This window comes from Epinephelus fuscoguttatus, linkage group LG19 (genome assembly GCF_011397635.1).
Source record: "Epinephelus fuscoguttatus linkage group LG19, E.fuscoguttatus.final_Chr_v1".
Lineage (NCBI taxonomy): Eukaryota > Metazoa > Chordata > Actinopteri > Perciformes > Serranidae > Epinephelus > Epinephelus fuscoguttatus.
In genome coordinates this window covers 5,324,469-5,348,584 of record NC_064770.1, presented here as the reverse complement: position 1 = coordinate 5,348,584, position 24,116 = coordinate 5,324,469, and the positions used below count along the sequence as shown (strand labels likewise).

The following is a 24,116-nucleotide window of genomic DNA, read 5'->3' as shown; positions in this document are numbered from 1 at the left end:
CATTGAATTTCATGGTTCACAGTCAATGGTCAACATCACATTTGTGAAATGTACCACAGAATTGTTTGCACCTGTGGTCTCATAATAATGATATAAATTGAAAGTGCCTGCAGGTTGATCCTAATTAGCATTTGTGTAATTAGAATGTCCAAATGAATGTCCAAATGGAATGACAGTTGACAATGCTTCAAATATGGATGTTGCTGCAAAGAAGCGACAAAATCTAAAACATGGGGTTCACACACGTCTTCCGATACCGAATATGCATAACCAAATGTCTCTCCTTCTGTTTCTGTGTTATGACTAGGGATGGGAATTGATAGGATTTTATTGATATCAATACCATTATCGATTCTGCTTATCGATCCGATTCTTTATCAATTCCCTTATTGATTCCTCCTGTGAATTAATGATCTCACCTCCTGTTGTTTGTAACCCAAGACATCTGCTTTCATAACGTTTTATTATGAACCTTAAAGCCATGGTCTAGTTTAGAAAGACAATGAGAAAGATTTGAAAAAAAGCACCACACCCCCTCCCCTCTGAGCTCGTGTCCCTCTCCCCTCGGAGCCTCCTAACGACACACCTCCTCCTGCATAGAAATGTTTCGACGTCGTCTAACCACACCAAAAACTAATGGCAGCTTTCACAGTCATAAGCCAGCATTGGCATACAGTTATCTATGTCACAACAACAGCCACAATGAGTTGTCATTAATGTTACTCCTAGCTGGTGATCTAGAGATAAATCCTGGCCCACAGCCTGAGTGTGTCAACACCACGCAGCTAGTGCAGCTAACTCAGGTGAGGCAGCTAACACAGCTAGCCCAGCATATTATAAGAACAAATGGCGTGCAAATCAACTCAACTGCCCTCATCTTACCATCCTTGGTGTTCCCATGAAATCCGACAACAGGAGCGGGGACACGCCGAGGCTCCACAATGGGCTAGCAGCTCCAGTGAGGCTAACAGCAACAGCTGTTAGCCTCACTGGAGCTCCAACAGGAAGTGAGCAACAGCTGTTAGCCTCACCTGCCGCCGTGTACCTGCCGCCGTGTACCTGGAGCGGGGATGCGCGAGGCTCCACAGTGGGCTAGCAGCTCCAGGTAGGCTAACAACAACAGCGTCCTGCCGCCGTCTACCTGGAGCGGGGATCCGCCGAAGTTCCACAGCAGGCTAGCAGCTCCAGTGAGGCTAACAACAACAGCGTCCTGCTGCCGTGTACCTGGAGCGGGGATGCGCAAGGCTCCACAGTGGGCTAGCAGCTCCAGGGAGGCTAACAACAGCATGAAGTGAAGCCACGGCTTTGACCGCTTCTGTCTCTCCGCCATTACGTCTTCTTTGTTGTTGAACGTGCTGCTGACTGACGAGCATAGATTCGGCGTAATGAAAAGAATCAATAAGGGAATCGTTAAGCATAAAGGGTAATGATGTCGATGAATTGAACCAGTTGGAACCGGTTCTTAACAGGAACCGGTTCTCGATTCCCATCCCTAGTTATGACCTTGTGTAATTGCCAGAAAAGAGTTCCTGCAAAACATTAAGATGTAGCAGTAAAGTTGACCTTTGACCTTTTGGATAAAAAATGTCATCACTTCATATATTTTATTCTTTTAGACATGTATGTGAAATTTTGTAATAATTAGCATATGGATCATTGAATTATGGCCAGAAACATGTTTTTTGAGGTCACAATAACCTTGACTTTCAATCAGTTCATCCTTGAGCCTAAGAGGACATTTGTGCCAAATTTGAGGTAATTCCCTCAAAGCCTTCTTCAGATATCATACTTACAAGGATGGGATGGAAGTGAGATCACAGGGACCTTGACCTTGTTGACAACCAAAATCTTATTATTTTATCTTTGAGTCCAAGAGGACGTTGCACCAAATTTAGAGAAATTCCCTCAAGGTTCCTTCTTGAGACATTGTGCTTATGAAGATGAAACAGACAAGATTGCAGTGACCTCTACCTTCAACCTTTGACAATCAAAATCAGTTCATCCGTAAGTCCAAGAAGATGTTGTGAAGGCCAAGAATGAGATGAAAGTGAAGTCATAGTGATCTTGACCCCTTTTAAAATCAAAATTTTATCAGTTCATCCATGAGTTCAAGAGGATGTCTGTGCCAAATTCAGGCCTTCTTGAGATATGTTTATGAAAATAAGTTATACAAGATCCTTGTGACAGGGAGCCAACATTTGTGCCAAATTTGAAGAAATTCCTTCCAGGCACTCTTAAGATATCATTTTTGCTAGAATGGTACATACGTATGTATGGACAGCCTTAAAATATATTACAGCCACAGCTGTCGCCTATGTGGAGGCATACAAAAGGTAAAAAAATGAGGTACTTCTGTTACAATTGGAAGCTTCAGCAGTGGATATAAAATAACACATAAAAAGATGCATGGGTTGCTATCACTCTAGTGCAGAGTTGGGTATAACGCATTACAAAGTAACGTGGTAGAAGAAATGCTGCCATTGTCTATGGTGGAGTGTAAAACATTGTGCAGGATCGTCAGTAAAATCCCCACAACTCAGTAGATGGAGGAGGACTCGCTGACAGACAGGTCAGACTCAGGACTTGCATTATGCCTGGTACACACTAGTACTACACAACTTTTCTGCCCGTTCTGAAAGTCACTATGTCACATTACACGATCGTGGACACATAAAATTGTGCCGTGACTTGGCCGACAGACATGACACACTACACGATGGTACTCACCAATTATCCCCGGTCGTCTTTCATGACGTGTGTGATGTCATCGGGTTATTCTTGTCCTATTTTTATTACTTTCACTATTATTTGAGTCACTGTGTCTGTTCATGTGCCAGCCGACATGTTGTTGTAGTCACCTTAAAGCGTCAGCAGATGGTAGGAGCTACATTTGAAGCACCGTAGGCAAACTGTCAAGCTACTGTATCCTCCACAACTAGTTCCTACAAATGTTTCACAATAAAAGCCTATTTAGAAAATGGAGGGATTCTCTCAGCCAAGGTTATAAGGGGCTTTTAATTTGAAACAAATTCAGGAAGTGTTGAGTTTGAAATGACGGCATGATGTGTTAACTTTATGAAGCCAACAGGAGCAGATAAAAAGTAAAAATGTAAAGACACAGAGGGATTAATAAATGATGACTCGTTTATAATGTAGATTGTTTCAAATGAAGCTGGGAGCCTCTGCAGTTGTGGTGAGTAAAAGCCCCGCCACTATTTTTTAATTTTCTTACTTTATGTCCGTCTCCATTATGAAGAAGTAACATTGTTTGCTAGCTTGATGCTAATGACAGTAATGTTAACTCAGCGGGTTGACAAAGTGCCTCTGCTGTTTCACACTATCATTTCCCCTTTTACTCTGTGTGGTAACATATCTAGAGGAAATATTAAAAACGCTGGGGTGTTGTTGTCATACAGTTGTCTACAGCAGCAGATCCTTCTGTGTTTCTACTGGTCAAAGTGACAGCTGTGATGGGAGAATTGGATCTCAGTGAAGGGCAAGTGGTCCATAACTTTAATTTTGGAGACAAAAAATGTAGGCTTAGTTAGCACCCTGTGGTCCATTGCCCAATAGGAAATGTACGTAAAAAGTACTTAAGGTACTTTTCCCAGGGAGTAACATTGGAAGTACTTTAAAAGTACTTGAATTACTTTACTCAAGGAGTAACGCAGTAAAGTAACTGTTCACTTTTCAAAAAAGTAACGCAGTAAAGTACTTTGATTACTTTTAAAGTAACCCTTACCCAACTCAGCTCCAGTGAACGCTGTATCCAGAGAAGGGCACGCAGCTGTTGAGGTATAAAGTTTCAGCATCAAACCTGAGGCCAAACAAATATTGCAAAACACAGTAAAGAGACCGTGATGGATCACGCCTAACACAGCTGTGTCACTGGCAATTTTCAACATTAGAACCATTTACAAGCCATATATAAAAGACAATAATGCATTATTTTACCCGTATATGTGGCTTGTTTGGGATGCATACATAGTGTTTCTCCCCATAAACACTGAAAGTCTGGTCCATGATCAGAGTACAGTGTCCATTGCCCAATCATGGTTTTATGTATATGATCTCCATGCAGTGCAGCCCATGTAGCTAAGGCATTGGTAGTTGGTTCCAATGTCTGAGGGACCTTTAATGTTAGCCTAATACTTTTTGGATGGCACTAACAAACTTTGTCCTGATGAAGGGGGAATAGATGAGAAGCACTCAATATGGACCATCAAAAGCATTCCATTGGAACACCCTTAAGCCAGGCTCAGACTACAGGAGTTTTAAAATCATAAATTATGTTGAAATTGGGTTTTATCATGTACATAGGGAGAAACTTCACAGATGTTCTCTCTTATCTTAAATATGCACACATTGCAAGATTTGAAAATAACATTGCATCACACGATAGAAGATTTAATAAAGATCTTCATGCCAAATAGCATGAATGCACCACCTCGCATGATGTCATGGGGAAGCAGATGTAAATAAAATGGAGACTGACATAGTGCAACACTTTGCTGTAGTGTTAAAAATGCTTTGCAGCGAGGAAAACAACAGCAGAAGGCTAAATGAGTCTGGATGAGAAAGTCGTTGGGGAATGAAATCAACACAGATTGTCTATTCTTCAGCGTGAGTTGGAGGTGACATTTTACCTGTCAGTTTCAATATGTGTCAATAGTATGCCCATTAATCTCAGCCTCAAGGGCTTGAATGTTTATGTTGCTGCCCCATTCAGATGTAATCAGAACTGTAATCATACAAATTTTAAATCCTCAAACATATTTGAAAATATCGCAGCCTCAGTGAGCCTACACAATTTGGGAAGTTTCAGACGGACTTTCAGACCAGATAACATTGGCCAAACATTGTTACCAACCAAGGTCCCATACTGGATTCCTTCTCCAGTGCTGAGAGGGTTGAATCAGGGATAGATCAGCCCAAAACTGAGCCTGGCTTTATGTATCTGGACTATCAGAACATCCAACCACAGTCCTCAAGTCACAAAGAGTCAGCACTTACCACAAACCATTCAACACATTAATTTAGATATGCATAATAATATTGCATTTAGTTGTGTCACTGTATATGCCGCTGGTGCTGAGGCACACACAATGTCTCTGCTTTGTTAAGTCCAGAGTAAACCAGATTGAGCCATATTTAGTGAAATTAGATCACATTTAATGAGGCCCATTCCAACTCAGTATTTGTCCTTTGGGGAACTAATGCAAAAGACTTGATTTAAATTGGACTCAATAATATATTCAGATAACACTCATTATCATGTTAGCTAGATGTTGAATCAAACTTCATCTCCCGACTTTAATTACACATTTAAGCATTATTTAAACAATCCATTCAGTGTTGTTGCGGCGTCTTCTTTGCTTGATGTCTCTTGCTTTCAGACACACATGCACACTAGCATTCTCACATTCTCTCTCTCTCTCTCTCTCTCTCTCTCTCTCTCTCTCTCTCTCCCTCTCTCTCTCTCTCTATCTCTGTCTCCTTGTGACAGATTTAGATGCTCAGTACTCTCTAACCCGGGCTCAGCGTGTCAGGGCTGCCATGTTCCCAGAGACCCTTGTGGAGGGAGAGGCAGCCATGCCCGTTCAATCAGATCCATCACAGCAGAGCAACGTGCAGCGTCTGGCTGAACCCTCCCAGCTTCTAAAGACAGCTATAGTCCACCTGATAAACTACCAGGACGACGCCGAGCTGGCCACAAGGGCGGTACCAGAGCTAACCAAGCTGCTGGCGGATGATGATCCGGTATGCTGCTGTTAGGCTGACTTACTAAGAATTTGCTAACTGAGCCTCCAGACACATTCTATTTTACACAGTTTTCTGCTCTACTTCCTAGGTTGTGGTGAACAAGGCGGCCATGATAGTCAACCAGCTGACCCGTAAGGAGGCCAGTCGTCGAGTACTGGTGCAGTCTCCGGCCATGGTGGGTGCCGTGGTGCGCGCCATGACGACAGCTGTTGACATGGAGACAGCCCGTTGTGCAGCCAGCGTGCTGCACAGCCTGTCGCATCAAAGGGAAGGACTGCTAGCCATTTTCAAGTCTGGAGGGATACCAGCACTTGTCCGCATGCTAAGGTAGAAATACTGGCAATTTTGCCTTACCAGTAGTGGGTTTGAACTTGGTGTTATTGAAAATAGTTGTTCATGCCCTAGGGAGCAATCTGCCCATTAGACTGCAGAGGTATTCCTGGCGAAGAACGGGTGTATCATTTTTTAAACCCACTTTTGATGAAACCACAGCCACTTCTGCATGATGAAAGTGGACTGCCAGATGTCAAGCGCATATTGCCTATACCTAGCCAGGGCCTTTTAAAGAGAGTGCTGCTAGTAAGCCATGTACCCCACGACCCCTCTGTCTCTTCCCAGCCACTTGAAGACCACAAAGCTGAAAGGTTTGCTGATCCAGTGATCAGAAAGTTGCTATCAGACTGGTGTCTGTTGACACATCCAGCAGTTACAAAGCAACAGTATCATTATCTGCAGAGTCATTTCTGGCCACCTGATGAGTCAGTCCAATATTTACTCTCTTTTAGCTCTGTTTTGGTCTCTGTCAACACTAAAAGAAATATATGGGTCTTAGCCTAGTTGCTTATTCTTATGCTGATAAAAAAAGACAGATGAACCACACCTCCTCTGCAAACTGTGGGAAAAAAGGGTTCAGAAGATGACCAAAGTTTAGCGGAGTCTCAGGCACTGAGCTACTGAAAGCTTTACACCTCCATTATGGCAATCAGAGGCCAACTGACCACCTGTAGCAGATGAGGATAAAAGGGTAGCATTCAGTTTTAGCACCAAACCAAACTCTTTCCAACCTCTATGCAGGGCTGCGGAGTAAATCCCTTACGCTGAGGCTTAACAGAGTCGGATAGACCACACCCATAATTGATTTGGGAGCTTAATTCACACAGAAAATGGAAGAAAATTGACTTAGAAAAATGTAAACCAATCCACTTTAGATGAAACCATGCCTACTTCTGCATAATGAAAGTGGGCTACCAGACTTCTTGCCCAATAACTGGCTGTTAGCCTACTGCTAGCCAGGGCTTTTGAAAGAGACTGCTGATGGCAAGCCAGCACACCCACAAATGTACCTATGTCTCATTTCCCCCCACCTGAAGTGGGGGGAAATGACCACAAAGTTGGAAAATGTGCTGATCCAGTGGTGAAGAGACTGCTGCTAGCTGGCTAGCCCACCCATGGATGTACCTCACAGTGCCTCTGTCTCACAACCCCCCACTATTTATAAAATACACATGAACACAGGGGCGGCATGCATATGTAAACAAGACATAAAGATAGCTTACAGGAGGCAGAGGGCCATCTAAAACCCAACATTCTGTCTTTCTGTGAGAGGGCCACAGTGTTTTTTGGAAACGGTGTTGTTCAAAGCCACCAATAAACTCAACCTGGGCCACTTCATAGGGTGCCAGCATACCACAGCAAGTACTACCTGAAGCTTCAGGCTGGCAGTCAATAATTGGGCCTTGACATCTGACAACCCACTTCCATTATGCATATGTGGGTGTGGTTCCATTTAAACTGGGTTGTAAAAACTATGCATTGGGATGAGAGAGATCCTTTAAACCTGCAATTACTGATTTTTGACCACAGCGGAGTACCAGTAAGTTGCGAACACGACACTGACATATTATCATCTTTTGATATGGCAAAATTAGTTATCAAACTGTTAGACTCACAAGTCAGTCTTTAGATGCTTTGCTTAACTAAGAACTGATGTCTTTCTCCCTGATTTTGTGTTTAGACGGGTGGATACAATTTCAGAGTTTAAAAAAACTCCCTACGTTGCAGAACCAATAGTAAATCCACAGGGCGGTCCTTCGGTGGCTCGCTGAACTCTTGTGCTCGTAAACATAGTCAGACTGCGTTAAAAGTTTTAAACAAAGTCGCTGTAAGTCCTTCATTTCCACAATCTTGTGGACTGAGCATACGTTTGATAAAACGGAGTTAAATCTCTCAGCATCCATTTTCAGGCTCTCTGTGTGTTTGTTTCCTTGCGGACGAGAAAAGGGGGAGCGCACATTTCCGGGAGGGCGTGTCCTTTTCAAAAATGCAAGAGGCGTTGCTTTGTTGCTGGCCGTTTTCTCCGGTGTGTTAAACACACTTTAGAAAGGAGTGTCCCCAGACTATCAGAAGGCGGAGATCTCTGATTGTCTGGTGGCGAGACTATCAAACTGTTGTCTATTGACACGTCCAGCACTTACAAATCAATATTATCACTATCTTCAGGGTCATTTCTGGCCACCTGATGAGCGTCAGTCCAATGTTCACTCTCTTTTAGCTCCATATTAGGTCTTTAACCAGCTCCTAAAAGAAACATATGGATCTTTAGCTGCTTATTTTTATGCTGATTTAAAAAAAAAAAAAAAGAAGACCACCCTCTCTGCAATCTGTGCTGTGGAAAAAGGGTTCAGAAGTTTAGCAAAGACTCAAAGTGGGTTGAAATTTAAAGTTGTTCAGATTGCCAAGTGGAGAGCCACTGAAAGCTTTCCACCTCCAAAATGGCAATCAGAGGCCAACTAGCCAACTGTAGCAGATGATGATACAAGGGTAGCCTTCAATTTTAGCACCAAATTTGGGTCTTTCCAACCCCCAAGCAGGGCTGCAGAGTTAATCCCTTACACTGAGGCTTAACAGAGGAGGATAATTCACACTTATAATTGATTCGGGAGCTTAATTCACACAGAAAATGAAAGAAAATTGAATTTAAAAGAATCTAAACTAAAAGAGCTTCAAAGAGAGCAGCCTGTTTGGTGTGTGTGACTTCCATTTATGCTATTAACATGCAGCTTTTCTCTCTCTGTCCCTCTTCACCTCTGCCTATTAAAACACCCTCTCTCACCCTCACTTCCCCTCTCTTTTATTTTTTTCAGGATGTTTGGTTTTGTTGTTTGCCACTGTCACCCTCTGTAGGCTCTTGCATACAATACAGTCTTTATATGTGTGTGTGGTACTGGGCTGTAATCTGGTTAGACACAGGAAAAAGGCATTAATATCAGAAAACTCCTATTTCTTCCCCTCCATATAAATCGTTATGACCTCCGCCTACTGACAGACTACATGTATGATCCATGGATTTAAGATGAATATCAATTTAAATAAGCTTTACTATTATAATAATATATTTGTACTGTTATATTGCTCTCTTCCTCCCTTACTTGGTTAACTGTGTTCGTGAATCTATTTCTACTCTAAATATCATTTACACTCTAAATATCATTTAATGTAGAGTCCCTGAGGGATAATTTGGCTTCCAAACAACAGTCATTAGCAGTAAATACCACATACAGACAATTAATGAAAATGGCAACCCATATGACATATTAATACATTCACAAATAAACATAAGTGCACTGGTTAAGGCCAACATCACTGTTGTCATTTTCACTTGATACCAAAACCGGCAGAGGAAACAAAGAGACAGAAGACCAAAACAAATAATAACCCAGGGAGCACCATATCACATCCACAACTACTAACAGGGCAACCAAATCTGATTTTGTTTTAAAAGTCAGTAGCTGCAGGAATTTAAGAAATCCTGTAGCTGTTTTTTACACATAAAGGGAGGCTAAACCTCCACCCTGACAGAGGCAAGTTAAACACATTGACGTAGAGTAGGGGTGTAAAACATACTGCTCGCAGGTCAAAAGAAGCCCACCAAATTGTCCAGTCCAGCCCACTGGATGACTTTGCACGCTTAATAATGAGTTTAGAGGTGCCAGCTTTCAGAAGCAAGTTAAACAGTGAGGAGCCTGCTTCATGTAAAATGCTTCTTCAGAAGGTTTCCCACCCTGACCAGAATACAGTTATCTGAAAAAACAATTCATTCATTCATTTTCTATAACCCCTTATCCTGTTGGGGGTCATGTGGGGGCTGGAGTTAACACTGGACACCCTGGACAGGTCACCAGACTATCACAAGGCTAACATATAGAGACAGACAATTATTCACACCTATGGGCAGTTCAGTCGCCAGTTAACTCAACCTGCATCTCTTTGGACTGCGGGAGGAAGCTGGAGTACCCGCAGAAATCTCATGCTGACACGTGGAGAACATGCAAACTCTGGTTTGAACCAGGAACTCTCTTGCTGGGAGGCAACAGTGAAACGACAATGCTAACCACTGCACCACCATGTAGTAACAATAAATACTTATTTGTATACTTCTGGTTATTGTGGTTATATATATTATATTCATATTTACTCAGCGCTGCCTAGTTTGACAGCTTGGCCACAGTTTATGAGCAGTGATTGATATGATTGACTGCTGCATCAGAGACTCCTTAGCTCTGATTGGTTGTTTTCCAAGAGCCATGGTAGATTCTAGCAAATGCTATTAAAGCACAAGGAGTGGGGGGAGGAACATGATTATTTTTACAGACTATCTGTCTCATGTATTACTGATGTAGTGACAATTTCATTCTTAAACAACTTTTTAAGTCATGGTTTTGCTAGCTTATCCAAAAAATGCCAAAAGGATCCAGTACGAGCTGACGAGAATGCGCGTCAGAAACACAACACTCGACGTCAGGCATCGCCCCCAGGTTGAATACCATGTTTGTAAGGAGTCCCTTAGTTTTACAGCCACTTTGTCATGAAGTATTGGAATTTTGACTAAATGACAACATCAGATGAAAATTCAGAGGATCAGCAGCATTAGGACAATTTTTCTTGAGCAAAACTTGACTATCTGAGGATATTGTCATAGATATTTCAGTCAGGACACAAAAAAAGGACACAACAGAAACAGTGTCTTATAGCAACAAACAGGGAACTCTTTAAGCTTCCTTTCAAACTAAGCAGTCCAGTTCAGATCGGTTAGGTTTGCCACACATTAGAATGGTTATTTTTGCATTTCAATGCTGAAAAGTTGTAGTTGGTACCAATAGAATGGTTCTATTCTGTACTACTTTTGTCACCACTCTGTTGAGGTACCTAGCACACCGATCCAATACTAAAAGGTTGAGCTAGAAACACTGCAGTCTGTTGACTGGTCAGTAGGATGTTTTTCTTAAAAAAGGTTTGCTGCCTTTTCATCTTTACTAGTTAACAATTAACAACTATAGACTTAAAAAAAACAATCACTGTGCAAAGGTGGTAAGTTTTGAGGGGACATTTTCTTGCATGTTGCTCATTGCACTAGTTGACAACGTGACTATTGACACACCTTAAATTTCAATATGACAACTTGACCATTCCATTTGTTTGTATAGTCTCTCTTCAATGACATATGCTTTTAGTGATGATTGGGTCGTCAAGCATTTAAAAAAAAAAAAGAATTTCTACAAGATTATGTGAACTGTGAATATTCTGTCTCTCACTCAAAGAGGGACAAAAAATGTGTTGGAACATCATTTCAGTGTGCTGTGGCAGCACTACACCCCTGCTCTTGCCTGACAAGGACTCAATGCACAAACCCACTATTTTGAAATATCCCATCGATAGAGACTCTCTCCAGCCTGTTCTTTTTTTTGTTTGTTTTGAAAATGTCGGTATGCAACCTCATTGTATGGACAATAAACAAGGTTCAGACATTCCTCTGTATCACCAGTGAAGAGGAAATACCAGAGGCCTGTACTATGAAGTAGGATTTGAAGTTAGCGAGGTAACTTAGAGGGTTAACTCTGGATTTCCAGTCCTACGAAGCTGGTAGTCTTTTTACCGGGATAAATCACCATGGTAACTTATGTTGAACAGCTAACCTTCTCCAGAGCGGGTTCATTTCGGGGTTTCAGATCACAGTCTGTCAACACCCCAACCTCTGACCAATCAGATCACTGAAGAAAAAAGTAGCCATGAAAGGAGTGAGGGGTAAAAAAGAGGAGCCTATATTTTGTTATAGGTCAGTAGAATCGTTTCAGGGTTCTATTTCCACTGGTTTTAAAACTGATTTTAACAAATGGAGAGATTGTTTACAACACTAAACACATGATTTTAGAACTATTTGAAATTATGCAAAGTTTATTTTAGTCCACAGCGATAGTACTGCTACTTTTACACTCTGATTCCGTCACTGCATTTCAGAACAATGAGACACCTATGTGATGAACTAGGATAAAACAGATAATATTTTATTTGTAAAATAATCTACACACTGTTAATTGACTCCCGTTGTTATAAATGCCACATTTGGGTCAGATAGCCCTCATCAGTCATTAACTACTTTTCCACCCTTTACTTCAGTAGCAGAAAAAGTCTGACATTACTTTAAAAGTTTTTTGTGCTATATTCAGAGTAGTAATATCAGCATCATCCAACTGAACAGGAAAAAATACTCTATACTAATGTCACATAGGCCCATACCTCAGCGATACCTGCATGTAATTTAAGGATAGTGTTTTTAATGTTTCTACATTTTCTGTTGAAAGATTGCAGATTATTGTTTACATCCATCACCAGTGACATTTTACTGTGTCGTAGTTGCAGACACTTTTGCTACCGCTAGCCAACTTCATTCATGGTTCTGATTATGTTGCTCACAATTATTAATAATAATAATGATAATGATAATAATAATTTTTTTTTTTTTTGATGAGGCGCCTTTCAAGTCACCCAAGGTCACCTTACAGAGCATAGAGGATAAAAGACATCATTAAAACAAAACATCAACATAAAAACAAGTGTAGTCTACAGTGTCCAGTTAGAGTGAATATGCCAGTTTGAACAGGTGGGTTTTGAGTTGGGATTTGAATGATGTGATGGAGTCTGATTGTCTTATGTGTAGGGGGAGGGAGTTCCAGAGTCTGGGTTCCGAGCAGCTGAAGGCTTGGGCACCCATGGTACTGAGGCGTGAGGTGGGGATGGTGTATTCCTGAGGGAGGTCACAGAGGTAAGTGGGGACTAGATTGTGCAGAGCTTCGTAGGTGAGGAGAAGGTTTTTGTAGTGGATGCGGTATTGTACAGGGAGCCAGTGAAGTTGGATGAGAACAGGGGTGATGTGGTCAGATGATGATGATGGTGAGGAGGGCATTGCAGTAGTCGATGCGGGATGTGACAAATGAGTGAACAAGGATTTCAGTGCTGGATTGGGGCAGCGATGGTCAGAGTCTGGAGATGTTGCGGAGGTGGAAGAATGCTGATGTTTTCAATATGAGGTACAAATGAGAGGGTGCTGTCCAGAATGACGCCGAGGCTCTTGACTTGATAGGAGAAGGGTACAGGGAATCCGTCAATGATGATGGGTGGAGCTGGGGTGTGTTGTGACTTGATGAGGGTGGATTTGGAGCCAATGAGCAGGACCTCAGTTTTATTGCCGTTTAGCTTTAGGAAGTTCCTGCTCATCCAGCTCCGGATGTCTTCAAGACAGGTGGTGAGGGAGGTGGGAGGGATGGCAGTGGTGGGTTTGGAGGAGATGTAGACCTGTGTGTAGTCGGCGTAGCAGTGAAAATGGACCCCATGGTGACAAAGGATTGTGCCCAGGGGGAGGAGGTAGATGATGAAGAGAAGTGGACCCAAGACTGACCCCTGGGGGACACCCAGTGAAACACCGGAACACAATTAACCCCGTCTCTTTCACATGAACACGCTCGTAGATGGATAGGTTTACTGAGCTAATTGATAATCAGCTTTGTAGTACCGGTTATCCAGACGGCCACTGTTTGGGTTAGTTAAGCCAGATAACAAAAAGATACCCTGGGTAAGTTTAACTGGCTTTGTAGTACAGGCCTCTACAGAACTGGACAGAGCTGTGAGTAAGAGCATTTAAGAGTACTCTGTGGTTGAAATGCTAAATATCTAGGGACTACGTACATGTCCAAAGTGTTACTTATAGTTCTAAAAGGTACAATACCTAAAGTTTTTGGTGGAAACATGGCCTCTATGTGTGACTCACAGCTGAAATACGTAACATGGTTAATATTGTGAAAGGATTGTGGTAAGGTTTAGGCAAAAAAAAGTACCTGGTTAGGTTTAGATAAAGGTCATGTTTTGGGTAAAATAAGTATGTTAGTTACTTAACCTAATACGTGCGTTTACATGGAGCCATGTATTCCTTTTGCATTCGGGTTGGAAGCCCTACCCGAATAGAAATACTCCTTGTAAACACCTCAACCTGAATGAAAACAGCCAACCCGGAAGAAAATCTAATCGGGTGCACAGGGGTGGAATATTCCTTTTCAGAACCCGAATGGAAGAATTTTTCTGTCTTGTATACACCTCCTACCCGATTCCAGCCATTCCGTTCTTTCTGTGCATGCTCGTTTCCTTGCCCTTCTAGTGCGATGACGTAGCGTGCATAGCAACGGGCTGAGATAGAGGAGTCAGATTCGTTGCACTCACCGGTTTCCATACGCCAAAGCACGGTCTTCTGCCTCCCTTCTTCGACCTTCTACCTCCCTTCTCCACCTCAACAGATGAAGCATTAGCAGAACAAGGTTGTTGTCGTACTGCTGCTTCAAGAATATAAGCAAAACAAGCCCGAAAAAGGCACTAAGAACGGCATCGTCAAGCATCTTGTTATCAAGAGCGAGGACTACAGTGTTTTCTTCTGGTAAACATAAACACGTAACATCCCCCCCGCCCCCTATCCAATCAGAAACCTTCCCTGCCCCAAACCTTGCGCAGACCTGAATAAAGGCGATTAAACTGATCTCCCGTGTAAACCCTCATTCGGAATGAATATTTCTCATGTAAACTACCTGGAAACACTTTAATTCTGAATGATTTCATTCAGATTCATTTCATTCTGAATGAGAAGCCATCATGTAACCGTAGCCAATGTGACATAAACATAAAACAGGACTGAAGTCAGTGCACAATGACTGCAGGTAAATTCCATAACCTTAGGTTAAAACAATGTTTACTTTTGGTTATACATGTGACATAAAGCATTGTTTCCTGGTCGAAAGTCTTGCTTTGTGTGACCCATCCAACTCCCTTTCCCACTGTTTCTTGCACATTTTCATGCTCTTTATATTACATTACTTGCTGTTAGTGTCAAGTATTGCCACGGTGGGGGTACATTAAAGCGTAGTGCTTCTAAAAGTTGCCTTTGATGTCGATATCACACACCGAGAGGCATGATAAGCATTGGTATTTGAAGATCTGAAGATGAGAACTGGCTGAACAAAGTACCAACTGACGGAAAAAACACTAGAGCCATGCAACTAGAATGAATTTAACAATATGTATGATAACCCTTCTAATCAAAATCGTACCACTTCTTCTTAAAGTCATACGGATACGACATGCCTTGCTGTATTGACAAAGCCCAAAGTCTGTAAATGAAAACTGAGTAAAAAGATCCAAGGTTCAAAGGTTTTTATTATATTTTTTTTTTTGATTGTATAAATTGCAGGTATGTTCACAAAGCAGTTGGTTGTAGTAGGTTTGTTGTTAAGTCATAAGTTCAAAAGTTGTCGATCCATATTAATGCCACTGTGATTGCTTCACCTGATGCATTTCCACATTTCCAACTTTCTGAAAAGAGAAAATACACATACACATACACATACACACGCAAACTTGCCTTTTCAATTTCTCAGTGATGCAGGATGGTGCTGTAAGCAAGCAACACTAGCTACAAAAGCTTTTTCACCCTACGTCCTACAACCTTGTGTAGAATGAAATATTGGTGGCTGATAGAGGTCAGTAAGGTCATAGATTGCTTAATGCCCCTTGAAATTAGGTCATTTTATGAAATCTCTATATCCTGCTCTTCTCTCTCTTCTTCTGTTTATCTCACTCATGCAGTTCACCGGTGGAATCAGTCTTATTTTATGCCATCACCACCCTCCACAACCTGCTGCTGCATCAAGAGGGGGCCAAGATGGCGGTGCGTCTTGCTGATGGCCTGCAAAGGATGGTTCCCTTACTGAAAAAGAGTAACCCCAAGTTCCTGGCCATCACCACCGACTGTCTGCAGCTCCTGTCCTATGGCAACCAGGAGAGCAAGGTGAGGAGAGAAGACCCTGACACTGGGTAGAAGATCCTTGTATGTCCACTTATGTATTCCAAAATTACACCCTCTACTTCCTGTTTTTTGTCAGCTGATCATTCTTGCCAATGGGGGCCCAGAGGGTCTGGTGTTCATCATGAGGAACTACAACTATGAGAAGCTGCTGTGGACCACTAGTCGTGTTCTTAAAGTGCTGTCTGTCTGTCCCAGCAACAAGCCAGCGATTGTCGAGGCTGGTATGTCTACATCACTGAAGATGAGTGTAGATCATTCAGTGTCGACGTATGTGTACATCTGTTTATGTTTGTGTGCAGGTGGTATGCAGGCTTTGGGCCAACATCTTACAGGTTCCAGTCAGCGTCTGATTCAGAACTGTCTGTGGACGCTACGCAATCTGTCAGATGCTGCAACCAAACAGGTACGTATTGAACCACCCACTACTACTGAGTACTACTACTAAGAATATTACTGATGCTACTACCACTACTAGTACTATTCCAAAGGACAGAGGGATGTCGTATGCTGTAAAGCCCTCTGAGGCAAATTGTGATTTGTCAAAATTGAATTGAGTTGACTTTAATAGTAGCACTAGTAGTGATTCCAGTGTCCAGTGCTAGGGGAGCAGGATACAACCTATATTTTCCCATGAGCAGATGTAGCTTGTTTGATTATGCGTTCACATCAGGATTGGAAATCAACTTTTTTGTCCACCTGCTGCTGTGGTTGGCTGTTGTTCTGTTGGCTGGTACATGAAGAAAGTCCATTTGCATATTTTACCAGCATTTGGGAAGTGGCTGGTGTTAATTTCCAATCCTGGTTCTCATTCTTTATCAGAAAGGAGTGATATACTTCTTAAGGCACTGTTGCCATGGCAACCTATTGAAAATCATTGGAGGCCAACATAACTGTCTTTAAATGATGGGAATTGATAGGATTTTATTGATATCAATGCTGTTATCGATTCTGCTTATCGATCCGATTCTTTATCGATTCCTCCTGTGAATTTTCTGTGTAGAAAAAGTAGACCTTACAGGTTTTTGGTGTCAACAACATAAATTTTATTGAGTTTCTATTCTAAACAAGAGGTAAGTGCTAAGTAAGTAAGTAAACATATGAAATTGGTCCACTGCTATCATCTAAAATGGAACAAATGAAAGAATAAATGTACAGCATTTGTTTTCATCTATGTCAAATAACGTTACAGAATCTGTTAGTGTTGTCACAGTACCAAAATTGGGACCCACGGTATGATACCAGTGAAAGCATCACGGTCAGGGCTTGACCCTAACTTTTTCCCCAAGGAGCACATGTGCTCCTAAGTTGAAAAAGTAAGGAGCGCACAAAGAACTTTAGGGGCACAATGTAAATTGATCAAATAATGTGTTTTCCGTAATAAACGTGATGCAAATAGACATTTACAAGCAAAATTATGTAATGAATTTGTATCCAAAATGTACAGAAAGGTAAAATCATCAAGTTTTGAAAAAGTATTGCAATTTAATTTTGTCTTTAATGTTATTATCTTATATACTGTATATTATCTTTGCAATATGATTATCTTATATAATGTTATTACTATCCTAAAACATTCTCCAGGTCCTCTGAAACTCTGCAGGACTTATTTCCACCCTGCCCAGCAACGGTACCATGGCGAACGGTCCCTAATTGCAGGGAGAACGGAGCAGGCTTCCCTGGAGGTCCGCCGCTTTTCCCAGTCCCTCTTCTCTGCCACACTTTGACTTATTCCCACCCAGCCGACAGCCTGGCCGTGGAGAACAGTCCCTAACTGCATCAATAAGTGATTAACATAGGGGGGCTCAAAATAAAATACATAAATAAAATAAAAATCAACCAGCCACCCTCTTCCCCTTACAAGTAAAGAACAGTCCCTAAAGTGCCGTGAGATTTGTGGACCGTTACCTGCCACAAAGAGAGAAATGTGAACAGCTCGTTTCTCCTCTGACATGCCACATACCTGTGTGCCGCCACTGCTCGGTTGTCCAGGTACTACTGGGCAGTCATGACACCAATGAAAGAGGAAATTACTGGACCTGGAATCGTACTTCTCTGTCGCCGGTTAGCCGTTATCTTGCGCCGCAGAGCACTATGAGCCTCTGCCGTATTCCTGTCTGTGACCCCCCTTTCAACCCACAACCGCCAGGATTCGCCTTTCCTTTCTGCTGCTGGTTGAAACGTAATAATAAGGGGGGGCCACTAACTTGACGTGGAAATGAGCGGTAGTCTAGAAAATTGGCGAGTTTTTTTTTTTTTTCTTTTTTGGAGGGCGCTCATGCGCCCTCACATAGATTGCGCATAGCAAAAACCATCCCTGCCTCCGCCACACTTTGACTTATTTCCACCCTGCCAACAGTGGGACTTATATTCATTGTGCCAACAGTGGCTTGGAAAACCGCCTATAACCGTGTCACACGGGGAAGAGGGAAGGCAGCTGGAGTTCCTCCAACATTTGCGGTTAGATTATCATGTTTTTTACTGACAAAAATATAGGCTGCTTCGGCTGATTTTTTTATGGGCACATGTGCCCCTTAATATTTTTTACACCTATTCTTAGTCGCAAATGCGAATGAAGCACTCGCACTGTCGAGCCCTGATGGTTCTGAGTAGTATCACGATACCACAGTGAAAATGAGGCAGATGTGCCTTTTGTCATTTATAAAAAGATAAATCACTTTTCTATAATACATCAATGATATTTCAATGGAATAAATTACTTATTGACTTATTCATACTTCAAAAACAGCATCAATAAGTAATTAACATATGGGAGATCAAAATAAAAAAAAATAAAAAAATAAAAATCAACCAGCAACCCTCCTCCTCTGACAAGTTAAGAACAGTCCCTTAAGTGCGGTGAGGTTTGTGGAAATGTGAACGGCTCGTTTCTCCTCTGACAGGGTGAGAGGCACCGGGCAGGTGTGGGGATATTCACGAGTCCCTGGCTGAGCGCCACTGTGTTGGCATTCTCTGCAGAGAGCGAGAGGGTTGCCTCGATGTGACTGTGGGTTGCTAGGAGAAGGTCTCTGACTGTTGTTCGTGCACATGAACCCAACAGCAGTACGAAGTACCCGGCCTTCTTGGAGTCTTTGGGCAGTGTCCTGGAAGGGGTGCCTGGGAGGAACAGCCTGCCTGACCTGAACCAGAGTGTTGTTTTGTTATTGGACTTCTGTGCTAGTCATGGATTGGCCATAATGAACACCACGTTTGAGCACAGGGAGGTTCATAAGTGCACCTGGTACCAGAACACCGTAGGTCAGAGATGGATGATCGACCTGGTGTTCATATCAGCAGACCTGTGGCCATGTGTCTTGGACGCTCAGGTGAAGAGAGGAGCAGAGCTGTCAAGTAATCACCACCTGATGTTGAGTTGGATCAGATAGCAGGGGAGGCAGCCGGACAGACCTGGTAAACCCAAAAGTGTAGTGAGGGTGAAGTGGGAACATCTAACTGAGGCCAATGTCCGTGAGGTCTTCAACTCTCACCTCTGGAAGAATTTCTCATGCATCCTGGGAGAGGTTGGGGACATGGAATCCAAGTGATCCATGTTCAAAGCCTCCATTGTGGAGGTGGCTGCTTGGAATTGTGGTCAGAAGGTTGTCAGTGACCATCATCGTGGCAACCTAAGGATCCGCTGGTGGACATCAGCAATGAGGCAGGCCGTCAGACTGAAGAAGGAGGCCTTTCAGGTCTGGCTGGCTCAGGGGTCGCCTGAAGCAGCAGACAGCTACTGGTTGTCCAGAAGGGCTGTAGCTGTTGTGGTCACTGAAGCAAAACTCAGGTGTGGGAGGAGTTCAGGGAGGCTATGGACAAGGACTTTTGGTTGGCCTCAAGGAAGTTCTGTCAAACGGTTACACACTTCAGGAAGGGAAAGCAGAACTTGTCTCAGGCTGTGCTTAGCAGAGAAGGAGAACTGACCCAAATAGGCAATATCGTTGAGAGGTGGAGCACTTTGAGGAGCTCCTGAACCCGGCTGTCATGTCCTCTGTGGTGGAGGCAGCACCTAAAGACTCTGGGGAACTCTCACCCTGGCAGAGGTTGCTGGGGTAGCCAAAAAGCTTCACAGCAGCAAGGCTCTGGGTGTGGATGAGATTAAGTGAAGCTCTAAATGACTGTTTTTTAAGTTCCCATAGTGGAAAAGGCTTCCAAGGTGCATCTGGCATGTTTATTGACTTAGTACTCTGGAATAATATGGATAATCTGGAAAATGGTACAAGACAAAGCAGTGAAACTTAACACTTAAAAATCTTGATTCAGGCAAAAAAAAAAATAAAGAAAAGTTGAACTGGTCGAACTAAATTGCTCAGTCTTTGTGTGCTTATGCGCTCCGCATTATGACCCCGGCTCAAAGGAAGTCATCACATTATATAGCCTGCTAGACTGTATAAATTGATGGACCTAGTCACCATAACATCCCATTGGTTTGCAGACTCCCATTTTGAAACTTCAACTTAGCCCTTGTCATCTTATTTTTGAAGACAGAAGTGACCATATTTGGATGAGAGGGTGGAGCTGCCTTATAGACTGTGGTAGTCTTAATAACATTTAAATGGGTGAGTTATATAAAAGTTTATCCCTGTGTAGTTGTGATGAATGGGGAAATTTGTAACCCATTCTCATTCCCATGTCATTAAATACCAATGCTTTGTCATGCCCCTCAGCATGTGCTATTGACTCCAAAGGCAACCTTTAGTGTCTTCATGAGACACACTTGGCTTTCAGTTAACTCCAATATAAACCCATCAGGGGAGGTGGACAAACACACCGGGACTTTCACCCAGGAGGTTGCAGTTCATGTCCAAAACCAAAAGTCAATTTTGTAAGATGTAACATAAGGAAATTTATAACATGTTACATTATTGTGTTAGAAATGTGATTATTTGAACCTGAAACATAATCTTTTTCTGAACCTAACCAAATACTTTTGCTGCTGCAAAGTGTGACTGTTTCACAACATGTATCACGTGTTACAAACTGTTTCAGCTGTGCTTCACATAGAGACACTAAAGGGTGCCCTGTGTGTGGCTGTAAAATGCTGAGGGGCGCGATGAAGTGTGGGTATTGGATGACCTGCAGATGAGAATGGGTTGAAATTAGCGAAAAAGACAGACACTGATTTTTTTTTTTTTACCAGGTTGTCAATTGTTTACCAGGTTGTTTATTTCTGCCGTCAAGTTGAGCATTTTAACATCTTTAAGGTCTGTAGGGGTTTAACTTGCTTTTGGAGCCAGGCTCAAGTGGCATTTCGAGGATCTGCGGTTTGTGTCTCTTCACATTGGTTTAATTTTGTGGCGGATGTTGCCACTTGGAAACAACATTGAGGAGTCAAAGAGGTAGTCAAACTGTAGTGTTTAGCAACATTTATCATAAGTTAAGTGACCAAAAAGTCAACAAAATACATAAATAAATAAATAAATAAAAACAGACAGTAGCAGCTGTTAATGCTGCTGCTGATGTTTCACATCTGTCATCTATTTCAGGTCACTTTAGTTTACGTCCTGCTACTCATTTATTTCCAGTGTTTCATCCTGGGAACAGAAATATGAAGAAATTTGTTCAATTAATTAAATATGAGCGCAAACATACACTTTATCAGTGGCTTAGTTGTAAGACTGTTACTGTTAACCGTGCTGTATGGAAGCTTATACAAAGCTATCAGTGCTATGATTTGTTTATTTGTTCTCTGTCTGTCTGTCTCCCAATGGTCTCTCTCTGTAGGAGGGATTAGATGGTCTGCTGCAGATATTGGTCACCCAGCTGGGCTCAGATGATGTCAACATGTTGACATGCGCAACTGGTATCCTGTCCAACCTCACCTGTAATAACTCACGCAACAAGGTAACTATTATGAGATAATACATAACACAGCCTAATGTGTGGACATCTGACACACTGCTATATTTAATAGTTGAACATGTAACTCACAAACTGTAAGTACTGCTGCCATAACATCCTCCACTGTTCTGCGAAAGTTGAGAATGAGATATATATAGTCTCATAATATCAGAACTCTGAGTCACTTTACATTCATTCATTCATTTTCGTAACCGCTTATCCTCTTGGGGGTCGCAGGGGGGCCTATCCCAGCTGGCATTGGGCGAGAGGCAGGGTACACCCTGGACAGGTCGCCAGACTATCGCAGGGCTGACACATAGAGACAGACAATCATTCACACTCACATTCAAACCTATGGACAATTTAGAGTCACCTGTATGTCTTTGGACTGTGGGAGGAAGCCGGAGTACCCGGAGAAAACCCACGCTGACACGGGGAGAACATGCGAACTTCGCTCAGAAGGGCTCCCGCCTGGGATCGAATCAGGAACCCTCTTGCTGGGAGGCGACACACAGACCACTACACTACCATGCCGTCCGTCACCTTACATCATATATTTCAATCTACAGTACGGTCATAAGTATGAGATACTCAGCCCAGTCGCCAGAAGAAAATATTGGCATCGTACATTTCCACAAACCACAGATATGTTACATTTGTAGGTTTTAAATGTATCATATAATTCTAAAGTGACACAGTATATTGGGAAGGAGGGCCACCAGCCCTCAAATGGGTAGCGGTGACGTCTCGCCGACTGCAGCCAATTCCCGCTCTACTTACCTCTGCCTGTCTGCCAGAGAAACAGCCACAGTTGTTGATGAAGAGCTGCAGATAACAGGCTCTTACTGCATCTCTGCAAATAGCTCATCTCCAACAGGCAAATGTTTTTTTTTACCTGCCCTACTGTGTGATGGAAAAACACTTGCAGCAATTATAATTGGGAACTTTAGCTGTGGATCAGTGCTCTGGTTTTAAACGTCATCACTTAAGACAAGCATTCATCAATGAAAGACACACCTTCAAGTGGGTCACTCTGCAAATCGCTGCAGCGCTAGGCTGATGGCCCAAACCAATCCAAGCCAGCCCATGAAAAGGGGTATATCAGTTGACTTTGTTCACGTGGAGGTGGATGGTGTGTCACCTAGACAAGATGCCTGCCAAATTGCAGAACACAGAGGACAAAACCAGCTGATATACTACTGATATTATACTTATGACACATGCAAATGTAATGTATTCATGGTTTGCAGAAACATACAATTCCAACATTTTCTCTAGTGGCTGAGCTGCTACTATCATACAACTCTGAGGTTGGTTTTTGCTTTCACACCACAAATGAATCAAGTTTCAGTTGATTTTGGTCTGGTTAACACAAATTCAGTTTTAGACCGGACAAGCTGGTTTAGATTGCATCATAATTTGATTGGCAACTTGTAGACCAGCCCAAACAGACAAAACTAAACAGACAAATGCATGCCAGTGAGTCTGAGCCAAACTGAAAGGTTAGGTGAAAGCAGCCATAACTCTGTTTGATTGCCACTGACTAAATCCACACTATCTTTTTTCTTTTTAGACTAATTTATGTATGCATACAATGCATGTTGCATATGTGCATATAAACACAGCTTAATAAACTTTCAATCTTGCAGGACTAGAGGTTCTGAGTGCCATGCAAAGCTTTTAAAAGCTGGTCACAATTTGACGTCTTCTTGTGTTGTTATAATTCCTATGTGAAACAACAAAGAAAAATGACCATGTAGCTCTTGGATTTATGTGTACAGGGCTCAACAATAAGGATTGCCCGATTGCCCGGGGCAAATAAAACTCAGGGTCGGGCATGTCAACTAACAATTCAATTGCCCGATCGGGCAAGTTGCTAAAAATAGTAAAAGTTAATAACTAATTGATAAAATAAATGTATTTTAAAATGTACTCTTCGGCTCTGATGCAGCGGTCTCTCTGCCTGAAGTCACAGGCACAGCTGTGTAACAATGTCCTGCCCACAGCCCCCATTGATATTATTTTGCGTGACCGACGCTTCATATAATAACATAACAATATACTATTTATGGTGTTATGTCATCGTGTCATTTCTGTCTCTACATGGTCACACGTTAACAATTCTCCTCTGCTCTCTGTATCACGCACAGCAGAGTTCCACCACACACACAGGTGATCACGTTAGAGCTGCTCGGCCGCTTTTTCCTGACCAAACCTGACGCACCACCTGATGTGGTAGTCTACTGGTAGAGTCGAGAGAGAGCTAAGTAGCGTTGAAGTAGAGTAGAGCAGGGCAGAGAGATGGAAGCAAAATATATTAAACCTGGTGTTAATACAG

The 24,116-nt window shown here is 42.4% G+C and overlaps 1 protein-coding gene across 1 annotated transcript in view; it reads left to right on the top strand.

The window, feature by feature from the left end:
• LOC125878809 (junction plakoglobin-like) overlaps positions 1–24,116 on the top strand; it is a 237,920-nt gene that overhangs the window by 141,293 nt on the left and 72,511 nt on the right. Inside the window, exons 4-9 of the mRNA XM_049560200.1 lie at positions 5,507–5,760; positions 5,852–6,090; positions 15,724–15,925; positions 16,020–16,164; positions 16,243–16,346; positions 21,662–21,781. Of these exons, the coding sequence (XP_049416157.1) occupies positions 5,507–5,760; positions 5,852–6,090; positions 15,724–15,925; positions 16,020–16,164; positions 16,243–16,346; positions 21,662–21,781 (1,064 nt within the window). The remainder of the gene's footprint in view (positions 1–5,506; positions 5,761–5,851; positions 6,091–15,723; positions 15,926–16,019; positions 16,165–16,242; positions 16,347–21,661; positions 21,782–24,116) is intronic.